This window comes from Pelecanus crispus, chromosome 4 (genome assembly GCF_030463565.1).
Source record: "Pelecanus crispus isolate bPelCri1 chromosome 4, bPelCri1.pri, whole genome shotgun sequence".
Classification (NCBI taxonomy): domain Eukaryota; kingdom Metazoa; phylum Chordata; class Aves; order Pelecaniformes; family Pelecanidae; genus Pelecanus; species Pelecanus crispus.
The window spans coordinates 6,679,506-6,695,288 of NC_134646.1; the positions used below are offsets into that span (position 1 = coordinate 6,679,506).

At 36.8% G+C, this 15,783-nt stretch overlaps 1 protein-coding gene across 2 annotated transcripts in view; it reads right to left on the minus strand.

The window, feature by feature from the left end:
• Nucleotides 1-553: 553 nt before the first annotated feature.
• PRDM5 (PR/SET domain 5) overlaps nucleotides 554-15,783 on the minus strand; it is an 88,983-nt gene continuing 73,753 nt past the window's right edge. For both annotated transcript variants that reach the window (XM_075709500.1, XM_075709499.1), the window contains exons 15-16: nucleotides 6,112-6,216; nucleotides 554-718 (exon numbers count right to left, since the gene is read on the minus strand). In XM_075709500.1, the coding sequence (XP_075565615.1) occupies nucleotides 554-718; nucleotides 6,112-6,216 (270 nt within the window). The remainder of the gene's footprint in view (nucleotides 719-6,111; nucleotides 6,217-15,783) is intronic.

The following is a 15,783-nucleotide window of genomic DNA, read 5'->3' on the forward strand; positions in this document are numbered from 1 at the left end:
GTAAATAAAATGAGACAAAAATCATGTTACAACAAAATGCAGAATTAAGATCTGAATAAAACATGCCTGGATGCAATCAGCAGTCAATTAGAATGACAAATTCTGCATGGTTTCAAATTAAAGAATTTTAATGGAGTCTTGAGGCTTAGATACAGAAATACAGTTGCAGACAGCCAAGGGTTCAGTTCCGAATGTCCAGGATTTCCAGGTATCGCTACCAATAGCTAAGTTTCTAAGGCCACAATTGAGAAGGTGAAGTTTGCTTAAAGCTTTTCTTTTCTTTTTTTTTTTTTTTTAAATGAGGCTAAAATTTTCCCAGAGTTCTTTTATCTTCAACTTTTTACTTTCAAGCTATGTTTTACTTCAGGTGAATGTCTGTCTTTGGTTTTGATCCTACTAGTGTATTAAAAAAAAGTGGGAAAAATAACACGTGAACACATTACAGTTGTTTCTCCTGACTATGCTTCCTAGTCAGGTGAGAAGTCTGGAGTTCGTACACATATAAATGGAGCACTTTGGAACATGAGATCCATTCCTCTCACACACGCCGTAATTAGCTGTCAGTTTCACCATGAACATTTTCCATGTGCACTTTGAGGTAGTCATTTCTTGTAAACTTCTTGTGGCAAAGCTGGCATTCTGCCATCGGTCGATTGGGATTGTGAGTCAGCTTGTGTCGGATCAGCATTTTCTTCAGGCTGAAGGACAGATCACAAACCTAAGGCAGTGAAGACAAGACAAAGACAAAAGTCTTAAAACTTCAAGCATGTATAACGCTCCTTATGTTACATCACTGAGGCCACAGCCACACATACCTGCAATACTTAATACATGAGCTGGTCTTTGGAAGAATAACTCCTTCAGAGAGCACCTTAAAGATTATTACTCTGCCTGGTATCTTTCAATGTCGTACATTAACAGTGGCACCGCAGGCATGGGGGGGCAGGAGGAGAAGGGAAAAAAGACCCAATCTTCAAAATAGCAACACACTGTGGTATCCCAGTTACATTGTGGGTTTGTTTTTTTTTTTTTTTAACCTATTATTCTATCTGGGATGCAGCAAAAATTATGGCAAAACATCACAAGTCTCTGTCAATTCGACCTCCAATGAAGTATTTCCTTCCTGACCTCCAGAATGACATCTGCAGGTTCCTAAAAAATCCGTTCAAATTGCTCAGTTACAAGGAGGGTGGAGTGAGAAGAAAAGAGGCTCTGAAGACTGCAAGAAAGGTTAGTAGTTATTATAGAGGAAACCTCATTGTTCCAGTCTTCCTCTGCCTGGCCAAGGAAACAGCAGACATCTGGCAAATGAAGGTGCAATTCTTTTGCTACAGTATCTGGTGTGTTGCTTCCCTTCCTTCACTGTACTCCAAGCAGTCCAGTTCATTCTGCCATTTAAATAAATGGCTAGAGGGATGAGGGACTCTGCCATGCTAAAACCATCACTTTTTATAAAAAAATCCTGTACTGGATTAAAAATGAAAGGTTAAGAACAAGTTCAGCCAAGAGAAGTTAGAATGAAAAGTTAAGAATCTGTAGGCAAGACATCAAGTCAATTGAAATCATGGAGTTCCACTATCACATTCACCTTCCATCCAGGTATATACTCTATGCATGAATTTCCCGGGGAGGGGGGGTGGGGGAAGTGATAAAAAAGCAAGCATGCTCCTGATTTGACAAATGAAATCGGCAAGAATCATATAATTAAATAAGAATGAACATCCATAGGCCTGCAATCTTAGAATTCCAGGTTCATTCCAGACAAAAACACCTTCCATGCAGAGGAAACTCAAGGGAACCCAGAAAAATCCCTCTTTAGGAAAACAAAGTTTTAAATTCATATTGGTATCAAACTAGTAATGAAGATGCTGAATGATTACTGACTCCTTTTGAAACCAAGACAGCCAAATAGACCTGACTATCCAAGTAGATAATCTTGACCTACAGTATATGTATTTTATGCCAATTAAGGCAAAACCATATAATGACCATAAAAAGGGCAACTGCCAGAGGCAAGTTTTGTACCCAAAATAATTTTTCCCCAGACAAGAACACTGTATGTACTGTTGCAATGGAACATTTTTGAATTTATGACATGACGTAATAGCGAGGACTTTTATATAGCAACTGTAACTCTCCAACTTTTTTCCCCTAAATGTATAATTACCTCTTTCAGACCCAAGCAACAGTCACCCTTTTGTTATGCAACAGTGAATGTCATTTACAGCATCCACTGGTCAGGTCTTAATATTGCTTTTGCCAAGTACCATTTTCTATTCCTCTTCCACAGAGCACACAAAGTGAGCTCATAACATTTATCTAATCATAACCATCATGCTTGCTCACAAGTCTCAGCATGTTAAAAGTATCATATATTTGTAACCACAACATGTTTCTTGGAAGCCAGAAAGCCAGTCAAGGATATACACACATACAAGATACGTATGTGTTCTGTGTATCTTACAAACGCCTCTTCATTTTTAAAGTAAACAGCTTATAACACAGTCTTAAAGTACATTTTTTTCCATTTATAATGTTTATATAACAACTAGTATAATGTGTCCTGCTGTTTCTTCAAGGCTCTAGCACGTTCTACTACCTAACTCCTTCAAAAACAACACGAAATGCACAGGATCATTACTTAAAGATATGATACATCTCGTGCTGTGCTTATGCGTAAAAGTTTTTGTGGTTTTTTAAGAGTTTGCTTCATATTTCAATTTTATAAGTAAGACTGACTTTTTATAGATATACAAGCATGCTTGCTGATGTGCACTTGAACTCTAATCAATCTCTTCAAAATGATCAAAGTTCTGATCAAGTAGGGAGGATGGAAAAGACTGACATTTGAAAGTATGTGTAGGGTCAACTAAAGGCAGAGTGGAGGGAAATACTGTACTGGAAAGAAACCAGGACAGGCAGTACCTGACCTTGCTGCCCCGAAATAATAATCTGTTGTCTCTGAGGCAGCTGAAGTTCAATTGGCCTTCCAGTAAAAAACAGGCTGGTCTTCAGAGGACAGAAATCTAATATACTAGGAAAAAAAACAGGTTTTGTATTTCTGTATTTCAGTTATTTCACTTTCTTATGTGATATATACTAGAATTTTCACCTTAAAATGGGAATATTCAATTTCCACTATCAGTGGGATGCGAGAGCTTTGAGTCATTAACAGTAAGTTCTGAAAGTCTTTTGTTGACTGATAAGACACAGAAATAGCTACATAAATAAACTGTAGCACCTTCATCAAACAGGGTACAAGGATTACTTTTACATGTAGCACAATCCTGTACCGTAATGTCTGTTCCATATGCCTGAGAGAGAGTGAGGAAGAGAAGACATGGCTTTATTTCTGATTCTGGAAGAAAATTCTATTTAAAGCAAAAGTGCAGCCTAAAAAAATTGGTATGTAATAGTTTATATTGGGTAGGGACAGGTGCATTGCCAAGTGAAGCCTATTCTTGAGACCATAAAATACACTTTTTTTTTTCAATACCCCGAAGTTTTCTTTCTTCAGTTCTTTGGCACTGAAGGCAATTCCTGTTTGTAAATGGTAATGGTACTAAGAAACAAAGAAAATTCTGACAGCAAATGTTAATATATTATTTAGAAGAAAGAGCTGGATAGTTTCTATGACTGCTTCTAATGCCAGGTAAGAAACAAGACGAAAACTCTCAATCCTCTTAAGGTTTTGTCTTTCAGTGTGGCTTCATGTATGATTCCGTTTATGACTACTGAAAAAATAGTCTGGTTTTCACCTTTAAGGGTTCTTAGTAGGTCTGTGCATTGGACTTATGACTTTTCCAATTACTTTAATGAGTAAGGGCATGCCAATAGTATGCCTTCACCCCTTAAAACACACAAAGGAAATGGGGGGGGATAACAAAAACTATTATGAAGATGGGAAGTCATCACGCAAAGTGTTGGAAAGAGAAACTACTTCCGAGAAGTTGACTAAGTAGGAACATGACACATGTACAGAAAGCAATGAAATGAAATGAAAGAACTAAAAGACAGTTACTGAAATTCCATTGCAGTAACATGACACACTCTCCCCTCCCCAAAATCTCTTTCCACAGTTAAAAATTTTAAGAATTTGTGGAAGTTGTTGCCATAAATTACCACTCAAGTCATTATAAGAAAAATAATGAGAGCGTCTACAGCTATCTTTAGCAGGATAAAAAAATGTCGGTGAGAATATTTGAGTGTAAAAAGCAGTCTTTAGTAATGGGGAGCCAACAATAAATGTCTCCCATAGGTACATTTTTCTGTAACTGTCCACTACTGGTTTTCCTATAACTTCTGCTGAAACATCTGGTAACATGCAATGTGTGAGACAGCTCTGGAGGAATGGTCTGCTCTGGGTGACATTTACTACACCCCCAGCATCTGCAGAAGTGAAGTCTAGATTAAATAAGGAGTCACTATCAAAAACAAAACTTTCAACACTCTCCAAGTGTGCATTAAGCAGCAGACCATGGTAGGCACCTGGGCAACTGAAGAGTTTAATGAATGAATAGTAGAGGCAACCGCTGTTTATGTCCAAACCCTGAAAAGTCAGCAATCTCTGCAATGCACACCTGGCAAAAACTAACACTGAAGAATAATTTTGATGAAACATGGTGGTAATTTAAAGTATAAAAAAAAATCTCCAGTAAATGAAAGTACATAAAAATTCTCAGAGAAGGACTGGGACTAGACACAGATTATAGCTGTTTCTAGAAATACTATGATAAACAGTTCTATCTAATTAATGAGAAAAACTGAAGGAATAGTTGAAGCAGGAAATTGTGTTTTCATATAGCTCCTATTTTCAATTAAAGAAAGAAAAAAGAATAAAATATAACCGCCACCCCAAATTGGTCTAAAGCAGCACACTGTGAATCCAACACCAGTGAATCTTGGATCCACAGTGTGGGAAGAATTGCATTTACACTGCAAGCTAGCCAACAGCTGATAAACAGTATAGCAATCTGAAAGCTGAAAAAGTTATTGACAATGATTTGGAATTAGAGAAATCATCAAGGTACTATCTAGAGCCAGGCTGAGATTATCCCAAAAGAATACCGCAAATCTCCTGACTTGTAGATATCAGCAAAATAGTGTAGCTGATTTTTTTCATTAAATTAATACATTTTATTCTCAATTAAATGTCACCACATTATTTATGAAAGATCAGATCAATTAGCAGACCCTTGTGACTTTCAGGCCAAGTGGTTACTCTAATTTTGCATCTAATTTTAGAAATTTGTGAACCAATTTACAAGTGTTCAGACTGAGACATCTAGGATATAACTGAAAGCTAGTGGTTCCCTTGTGACTAGTTCATTAAGAGCTAGTATCACAAAACAAAACACCTATACTAATGCTATACCCTATTCTGATGCCCTTCTCTAAATCTTCTAGCAACAACTTAAATTCTGGCATTTGATAATTCTGAAAGACATTCTTTTCCAACAGTTTCTGTACCTTCAGCCTCCTCAGCTACCTTCCAAAAGCCGTGAGACACATTGTGTACAGGATGGGTATGCTGAATGAAAGGTATTTGTCAGTGATCTATGAACTGTGATATGATATGCTGCATTTCAGCACTGCAAGCATACACAGCATCCACGATTTCTTCATTGAACAATAAAAAAAACCAGCTATGAGCAGATGTTGAAAACATCAGATCAGATTTCACCAAACAGAAATTGGAAATTCTAAATTCATATTTCTGTCATTCAACAACATCAGAAGCATTCAGGTTCCATGTAATTAATTAAATGCCTTTTCCTGTATAAACTAATCTCCAGCTATTAAACTGTCATACAATTTATACGGGAACCCAATCAGCATGAATTTGTAACTTGCAACATCCAAATTGCATTAATAATGGTGAAAATAACTCTTAAGGGATCCAAAACCATAAAATAAAAGGGTGTGCAATGCTCTTGGCAACTGAAGAGGGTACATAAAGTTCCCTGAATGGTCTTTCATTAGTTAGGCAAGCAAAGACCATACGAAGTGTAACTTTATGCCACAGCCAATAGGTGCATGGCCGTAGTCTCCCTGCAATTAAGTCCTGCTGCTGCACTGAAGTCAAGAAGACAAAAGGATAGATCAACTCACATCACACTGAAACGGCTTCTCTCCGGTGTGGGTTCTCATGTGCTCATCTAGGCCTCGCTTTTGACTGAAAGCCTTGTTACACTCTGAACATTGGTACGGCTTTTCCTGTACGAAATGACAACAGTGAGTGAAAGTGAGTGAAAGTGAGTCAACACAGAGCCCAAGTCATTAAAGGAGTGGAATTCCATGCAGAATGGTGCAAGTTTTATATTCTCTCTAAGGGATTACAGTCAGTGAAAACAACAGAAAACGACTTTCAAATGATTAAGTGAAAGCTGGGAAAGCTGTGGCCTGACAGTTTCCACTTCAACACCCACTTACGAATTCATTATCTGTTCCAGTCTTTCAAACCCAGCCATTTTGGGAGTCTGGTTTTTGTAAGGTGAAAGGTACAGAAACATAAAATTCCAATGCATTTTCCTTTATCCTCTACAAAAGCTTAAAGCATGAAGACAACTAAGATGTCTCTAAAAACCTCAGGTTTGTTAGCACGTTTCCAAGCAGGGGAAGAGGTGAGGGGAGGAAGTGGGGGTACAAGGAAAGCTTGTGGTAGAGAAAAAACTTATTTTGAAAAGTGGTGACAGAAGGTTAATCACATATTCATTGCAGAATCTCAAAAGAAGTGCAGATGGCAACCAAGCCATCTGTATTTTTATTAGAACTATTGGTTAGCAGCTACTATAACACATGATGTTATAAAAGTTGCAAGCTCACTGACATCAAATAAATAATTAGATAACTGTATGGAAAACCACTTATATAAAGATTTTCTTTCAAGCTCTTTCTTAATATAGAAACTTTTATATAAGGTGTAATTCCTCCTTAATTCCACTAAAGTTACAAAAGAACTGTATGGAAAACAACATTTAAATAAGTTTAATTAAATGTAAAACTTAGTATTATGGCACCGCACTTTGCCTTGCTAAAATTTTGATGCTCTGGCAGCACCTTTATTTTGAATCAAACAACTATACTTACTTTACTCTCATCCTGCTTTTTGCTGTGGTGTCTGATTCTGTATTGCTTAAGTTCTAAAGATGGGTATTTTAGGCAACAAAGTAAACATTTTTTACTAAATTAAACTGAAAACAAAGGCTGAAAATCAATAGGCAATAAAAATGCTAAGTCCATGAATTAACAACTAATAGGCAGTAATCTTAACCGTCTTTTGGGAAATAATGTGGGATCCAAAGATAAGTGAGAAGGAACAACTCGGCTTAGGTGTTGAAGCTACAAAGTGAAGAAATTCTCTGGTTATTGAATTCCTACTCTGAGTATGCAGGGGACAATCAGGTCTCCACGTATTGCTGAATCCTGCCAGGTACTCAGCATAAACCGTACAAGTAATACAATCAGTCTTGTTCTGGGTAAGTCCCAAGCTCTCTCTTTAGGGCACCTCTTTGCAGGTACAGAGATCTCAGCGGGGGCAAAGACTGAGTTCTTTGTTTTGCTCTAGTTGTGATGGACTACCCTCCCATAAGGGTTCCTAGAAAAGGCAGTGCCATAGACAGAAACATCTCAACTTTTAGCAGCAGGCATCCCCTAGCTCACCAAAACCAGTTCATAAGCTGTGTACACAGGCGAAAGCATTTCTCCAGAAATTTCAATTTCAGATATGAGCAAATCACAAGATAAATAAAGTACATTTTAGTATGATGCAAGACAAATCTTTCTACTGACACAGGCTGAGTACACAGTGCACAGCTGCATATAATCAAACTGGCCTAAAGGGAAGACACTAATGAGTTTTTCTGTGCAAGATTCTCCTTACACATGTTTATCATCTTTGTGTTTTTTCATCATTATCTTAATTTTGTAATTCCATGATTCTTCAGGATAGAATAAAACACAACAAATTACCTAAAAAAGATCTGAACTGATCTAAGGGGGAAAAAAAAAAAATCATCATCATCTAGACCAAAAACTTCATGTCATGGGGAGTTTTGCTAGACTAAGGACTTAGTGCCTCTCATGGAGCAGGCCTCTAATTTTTAAGGAAATGTACGAATAAGCCATATGAAAAGCAGGTTTCTGCAACACCCCCTTAATTGGTTTTGCATTGTGGTTAACATAAACCACATTTTCTGTGAGTTCTCTGAAAAAAGCTTTTCTCTGTGTAGGTTGGTCCACAGAAAGTGCAAAGTAAAGTGATGTGATGTACACATCTTAAACATCTATGAAAACGTTCATTATTGCAAACTGTACCAGGTGTACTTCCTCGCTTTTTATCGTCTCGTTCTTCAGGTATCTGAAGAGTTAACTCGATTATGATTATCATATTCAGAGTTAACTGGACTTCAGGATGCCATTTGGGAGAAAGAGCCATTAAAAACTCGGGGAAGCTGAAGTCACAAACCTGGGCTGTAATATCTTCCCCAAGATTATGTTTGGCTATTTGTATTACTCTGTACAGCAAAAAAGGGTATATCTAACCATCCCCTTGGCATTTGTATTCAAATTCACATATGTAGCGCATGAAACACATCCAAAGCTGTCTTTGATCTAATTTTAGATTCCTTACATCTGCATGTTCCAGTGACTTCAGCAGCCCCAACTCTGATTCACACCAGCCCCCTCTCCCCTAAGCTAAGCTGCCCTTCATTCACATTTGTGCCTGTTTCAGTAAAATCGATAGTGTTGTCCAGAGCAAAACTTGGCCCTAAGTTTCTCTCCAGAGAAAAAGACTCTTTTGTCGGTTTTGAAGACAGCATCATTCTCACAGAGTAATTTCTTCAAAACAAAGCATTCCGTGCTTTTCCTTTTCTCTCTCCCCGTTCTTCCCCTCATATCAAATTTCAGTTGCACAATACTTGGAGAAGGCAAGATTTGTAACACGGAAAAGATGATGTTGGCTTGGCATAACCACCACTGCTCTAAACATGAACAGGGGAAAAAAAAAGTAGATAAAACCCACAGCAATAAGTCTGGAAGAAAGTTAATGGCACCACAAAAGGACAATAGGGACCAACAATGATATTAGAATAAAGCTGGACAAATTTAAAACATCAAGGAAAGGGTAAAACCTGCTAACTGTCAACAAAACAGGAGGTCACTGGGAAGATCATATAAGTCTGACTTCAGAGGAGTTAGCAACTGCTAGTACTATAAATCTACCCTCTGTTCAAAAAGCATCTGCCAGGCCATGACTACAGTGGCAGCAAAGCCAAATTATTACATGTGTTTTCTTTTATTGATGATATAAATGAGGAAGGGAGCAGGGAGAGTGAGAGACAGGATGTAGCTGATAGTGCAGTGATTTAATATTCCATTTTTAAGTACACCAGGTATAAATAGAAATATGTAGATCAGGATTTATAACCTTCCTGACTCTAAAGAAAGAAAAGCCAAGAAGAGCCCAAATGGGACTTTGTATTCTGGAAGGTGCTTTGCTGTAAGACTGGTGTACTAACTTAGAAGTTCCCATCTCTGATGATTTTCACTTCACTACGTTAAAACTGAGAGGAATTCAACATTTTAACAACTATGACAAATAAAACAGTGCCTGCAATACGCACTTCATCTGTCTGTGGATAGCTGAATCATAAATGACTACCTTGGATTCTATGCAAATTGTGCATTGCATTAGAAAGACAGAACACGACAAATTCTCAAGGCCATTTGACACCACCTTTAACAGATTGATAGAACATGTGTACAGAGTATCCTGCAACCACAGCAGATGGAAATACTTAAATGCAGAATATTTGAACTGCTAACTGCTGCTGTAGTTGACTGTACCTCCCTTAAGAAATATAAATACATTATGTACATTAGCTTAGCACTAGCGCACGTGGTTGTTTCTGTAAACCTGGTAAAATTGATTACACAGGTAAAACATGACTGACTTTGGTAGGAGTATCTCCAAATAACTTCCTAAATCTGAATTTAGAACTATTACATGAGCTCAATAGGAACAGCAAGAAAAAGATAATCTAGACACTAGTATATCCAAATAAATCATAGCTCAAGATTCAAAAAAAATGAGAGTTAAGAACAGTTCTAGTAACTCTTTCCAAGGTGGCAGGAGCAAGTTAAAACTGGGCTGAACCCATACTCAGGTGAACTTATTCTTTACCTTTTTGGTTAATTTACTACAGTGATTGCAGATTTATACTACTCAGAAAGTGAACTTGTTGACTACAGAAATGTTACTCAATAATCCTTTTTAACACTTAGGTTTTAATTGACATACAGAGTATACTTAAAATTCCAGAGCTATCTAGGATCTAATCTCTCTTATGCTCTTTTTTTTATATCCTACTGAATTCAGCAGATTTACTTCTGATTTACTTAGAATTTCACATTTTCTTGTAGATCATGTTCATACATCTTAGCACACATCAGAATTACTAGCATCTCGGGGTAAGACATACTGACCATGTTAAGTTTCACATGACTATCAACTTGCTGGATCTGCAGTTTCTACATGCTGAAAACTGAGCATTCAGAGAAGTTCAGAGAAACAAGGAAAAGGGTATCACATCTTCTATTACTTGTAAACATTTAAACATAATCTTATATTACATGTAAACATTTACATTTGTGACATGAGTGTGAAAAAATTGCCAGACATGAATAATGGCAATGATACAGCACCAAAAAAAACCCACCACACCTCTTTTTTTTTCTGGAGACATACAAAAATGAGATCTGTATAACAGACAAATCTGGAGACAAACAGGATGTATTTTTGAAAAATGAACAGTAAGGCCCAGTACATACATGAAGATTCTTGGTAAAACCTGAATAAGCCTGAAAATGTCTCAACCTAAACTCCTTGGGAAGCGGTAGGTATGGAACTTTTTTTGTTGAGATTTATTCTCACAACAGGAAACACAGAGCTAAAGAAAAATACCAGCTTGTATTTTCAATAGCAAAATATTTTAAAATACGTAGATCATCCTTTAGTTCACCTCATTTTTTTCCTTCTTGTTTTTAATTGCTTTCATTATTCTAAAACAAACAGCTTTCCTTTACTCCCAAAGAGAAAGTCTTATAATGCCTACACATGAGATGTAAATACAGTAAGACTATCTGCTTTCAAACCTTATGTGGAGAATTTGAAAAGAATTGTATTACTCAATAAATATCATTTGCTGCTACATGTATTTGCATTATCACATGAACACAGGGTTAGTAAAAAAATTGTTTTGACAAAATCAGCAAGAATGGAAAAATGTGACCTAGAATGAACAAACATGACCAGCCAGACAACATTAAAACATACTAGTCAGGCTTGCAGCTACCAAGAGGTGACCTCTCAAACAGAATCCTGGAAATCCTATAGCTTTGCCAACTTGAAAATGCAGAAAAGACAGTGGTGTTATCTGCTTACAAGCCAGGAGGACTGTGACAAATACAGACTTCAGGAAGCATTATCTAAAGGGTACCTTAGGCATTGAGGGAATGAGGTTAAGTTTAAGACACCTGTGTATTTCACTCAAACTCTTTGCTTTATGTGTTTTAAACCTTCTCCTCATACCAGCAGCACTTTGTTTCAATTATTACTAAATATTAATGTTGATGTGTCCCTAAAGCCACACTCAGGAGCTCTTCAGCCAGTTGTACATGGCGTGTATCAAAGATGGTGACCAGAACAGGTACCATCCTGCCAAAAAACCCACCTGAATGTGAACTGAAGGTTCAGGGCTACAATGGTCTGAAAAGCAGGATCTCAGGGGCCTGGAAAAGAGTCCAACCAGAGGCAGCCTAACACAGGGGCCATGACGCATACTCATAAGCAACCTGCAACCTACCTTGCAGCCTTGCTAACAGCGAAATTCTACCAAAGGTTAAGCAGAACAGCGATGAACGAGTAATAGAAGTCCTAGAAAATTGGACAGATCTTCCTGCTTGGTCTAGAAACCCCCACCCCAGACAGCGTCAGACCATGCTGAGGGCCAGGCCAAGCAAGTCGTTCTTTACAAGAAAGCCTGTTAGACAGCAGCTGTGGTAATAGACCTTTGAGCCTCAGCAAATTCCAGTGTCAATGCACACGGGTTTCTTCTACATTTAGGAAGAGTGATGGGTAGTTTCACTATCAATGAAGTGGTGACATGCAATGTATTGCTCAATTCTTTTAAAAGACCAGCTTTCATCTTAATCGAAGGGCTGGGAATTGAAGTATAGTGCAGTAAGAAAGACAGTAAAGTGCCTACTGAAACAAGGGTGGCTTACATAGCTGATGTTGAGTTACATTTCAGCCCTAAAAAAAAGACTAAGCTGATCAACGTCAGGAAAAAAACCATCAGTGATACTTTCTGCTAGGTCATCGCCACTAGCAACACATCCCCTGTTGAGAAGAGAGGCTAAGTCACTTAAGATGAGAGATGGTGTGAGTTAATGGGGTCCAGTTTTGTATTTAAGTGTGAAAAATGTGCAAGAACTAACAAGATGCTCTCTTAGTAATTGCAAGTTTTTTGGAAGTTCTAACAAGTGGCTCACCCACAGACAGAAGCCTACTTAAACTACCAGGCTTGCATTAAATTACTAAAGTAATGTTGACACAGGAAGACAAAGGCTGATGAGAATTTACAACTCTACAGAAGTAGTAGGGATTTGAATCTTATAATGAATAAAACTCAATAAATGATCACTTTACAAATACACATTTCCTCAGTTGAGAAGTAAAAACCTTTAAAAAAATATTTCCAATAACCAGAGCACGCACAAAAACGTTCCTGCTGAAACAATTGTGAAAGGATTTTGGCAAATTTAAACAAAAAGGTCTTTTTTACTAGAAATGACTGTTGCTTCTATTAGAAAAGTTCTCCATTAATTCAGTTTTGAGGGTTTTGGGGAAAAAAAAAAAAGAATCTGAAATTCTTGCAATAAAATTTGTAATGAAACTAAAAACATGCATCTTCACTAAAATGCCTGCCAGAAGAAAAAAAGGTATATTTCTTCAAAAGCTCTAGCATATGCAATTAGTTGCCTATACAAATTACAAATACAAAACAATTACTATACCATTAGCCTTCCATTTCCCACAGTAGTTCTGCCTATTTGCTACCTACAATCTGTAAAGTTTTTGCTTCTTTGTTTTGGTTTTTTTTTTTTTTTCCAACCACTGAAGTAATTTCTGCCCCTAAGATTTAGTGAAGGAGGGTTTATTTAATCAGCCATGATGAAAATTCAATAGATGTTGATCAGCTCTTGGAAAAAGAACAGTATCAATATAAAAAAAAAAAAAAAAAACCAACAAACCACATTTTCACTCTATGAAGAAAAGATGATCTTTTTTTTTTTTTTCATGCCAATTCTGGCACGACCCAGAACTACGTAAAAAGAGAGTGTGAAAATATAGGTGCAGTGGGATTCAAATCTTCAATATTCTGTATACAAACACAGATTCCACAGGCAAGGAAACCACAGCACTGGCAAAGTCATCATCCTCAGACAGATGTTTGGGAACTCTCTCATGTCTCACCAATAGGGAAATATAGAGAAAATCTAATATTGAAAAAAATTCAAAATTCAATCAACACCTCATATTCTTTCATTACACACTGTCATGTGCATAGAAGACTGTATTTAGTACCCAATGTCTTTTTTTTTTTTTTTTTTGGCAATAGCATGGTATGCTGTTTCTAGAACGCATGACCTTTTTTAAAACTTTAAGCCCAAATATTTCCTGGGAAATACAGTACAAGTTAAATTATGTCACATTTGTCAATATTGTTCTTGCATTTTTTTAGAATTATTTTATTTTAATATTCTTCTGGGTTAAAAAAAAAAAAAAAATAGATGGGGTTGTGTAAAGTTCCAAATGAGTGCCTTGGAAATACTGTTTAACTCAGGACCTGGATGAGGACAATTTTGTTCTTGTACTGTCCCAGCAGCAAGCTGAAACACTGACTTGAAGAGAAAACCTCCACATGAGACTGCTTAGCTTCCATACTTATCATGACTTATAGCTATTCCCATGAAATTCATAAATAAAACTCAAAATTAACTCAAGGTTGGCTAAGTCTCGCACATACTGTGTCAAGCCTTGAGTCCTTAGCTTCTAAGGATATCTTTACACTGAAGTCACTTAGGTGACTGCAGCCCATGCAGACGTATTTATAAAAGCTTCAGACTAATACTCTTAGCCACCACTAACAAATTAACTGTGAGATTAAGGATTCACGAGTTGACTTCAAAACATATCCAATACTCAGGCCACTAGATCACACCAATTCCTTGCAATTTTGAGGCTATGCTGCTAACCATGTCCAAGCTGCCCAGCTTCAAATGAACAAGAAAGAATAGGAGACAAGGGTCCTTAAACACTATTGTGAGTACTGACAGCTCAAGTGTCCAGAAACTACATAAAGTCAACTGCAATTTATTGACCAGTTCCATGCAACATATATATAAGTGTATGTGTATACATACTATATATATATATAAAAAAAATATACACACCGGCCAAGCATTTCAAGTGTGGACAAGTAAAGTTAGTTGAGTTACAAAAATACGCTTATCACTTAATTTGTTCTATTTCTTACAGACTAATCTCTGAACATTAGGTGTTTTTTAAACATACTTAAAGATTAATGCATTTTTAAATAGTAGGCACTTATGCATGAAACAAAGAAAGGTACCTACTAATACATTGTAATTTTTAAATATTACCTCAGAAACACACAATTTGAGCATTACAGCCAGCAGCCTTCCAACCACCAGAAATCAGATTTTTAAAGTAGTTATAAAAGTTACATGTATCTGTTACACCTTCAAAGTATAAATATGAGATATTCAAACCAAGTGATGAAAAAGAATTTGCAAATGGCTTCTGTTCTTTCTGTTTTCCATCACTGCCATGTATTTAACTGAAAAAAACTGTAATAAAACTACCATTTTCAGAAGTAATGAAAACATCAATTTGACATGACAATTACTCTGGGCACCTATCAATGATCACATTTCCAAACATTAACAATTATATTGCAGTAACATACAATAATTTCTCTACATGTTTAAGCTCAAACTATGTAATATTATGTCAGGCAACGAATAAAGCCTTAGGAAAGAGCTGAAGTTTACTGCACTGTGAAGGTTGGAAGTATGCATCTATTTCCTCAAAGCTGATATAGTCTGTAAATTCATTTCACCCAGAACTTCAGTGAGTTCCTCATTTAGGTTTTCTTAGGCTGTTATATTTCTTCTTCTTAAGGGGAAAGAAAAAAAAAAAAACCCACCCAAAAAAACCCAAACCATAAACCAAACACATCTACTTTCACAGAAACAAATCAGTACTCAGGTGACATTTTAATATTAGGTGGTTGGTATTTTCTTCTCCTCACATTGTCAGTAGGGGTTTTGGCTTACCTTCTCTGTTTACTCCAGAGTTTGAGCTGACACCTGTGGCCACCCAGGCTGTACTCAGTTTAGCAGCTGCCAGACCTTAATCAACTTTCTCCAATGGTTTTTCCAGCAGCCTTCCCTGATGCACAGGATCAGGTTTGGCATTTAATCCGACTGGTAAAATATATCTAGATTTAATGTCTACAATGACATTTTCCTTGTTGAATGTCGTATTATTACTTCTAAGCTACTTCACAATTTTGCTGGCCAAAAGACCAGGCTTTTTTTTTTTTTTTCCCCCCAAGATATTTACAAGAATAGCCCTTCAGGAAGGGTGCTATGATTATGTTTACTTCCACATTGCTAGGCTTAGCTGATACA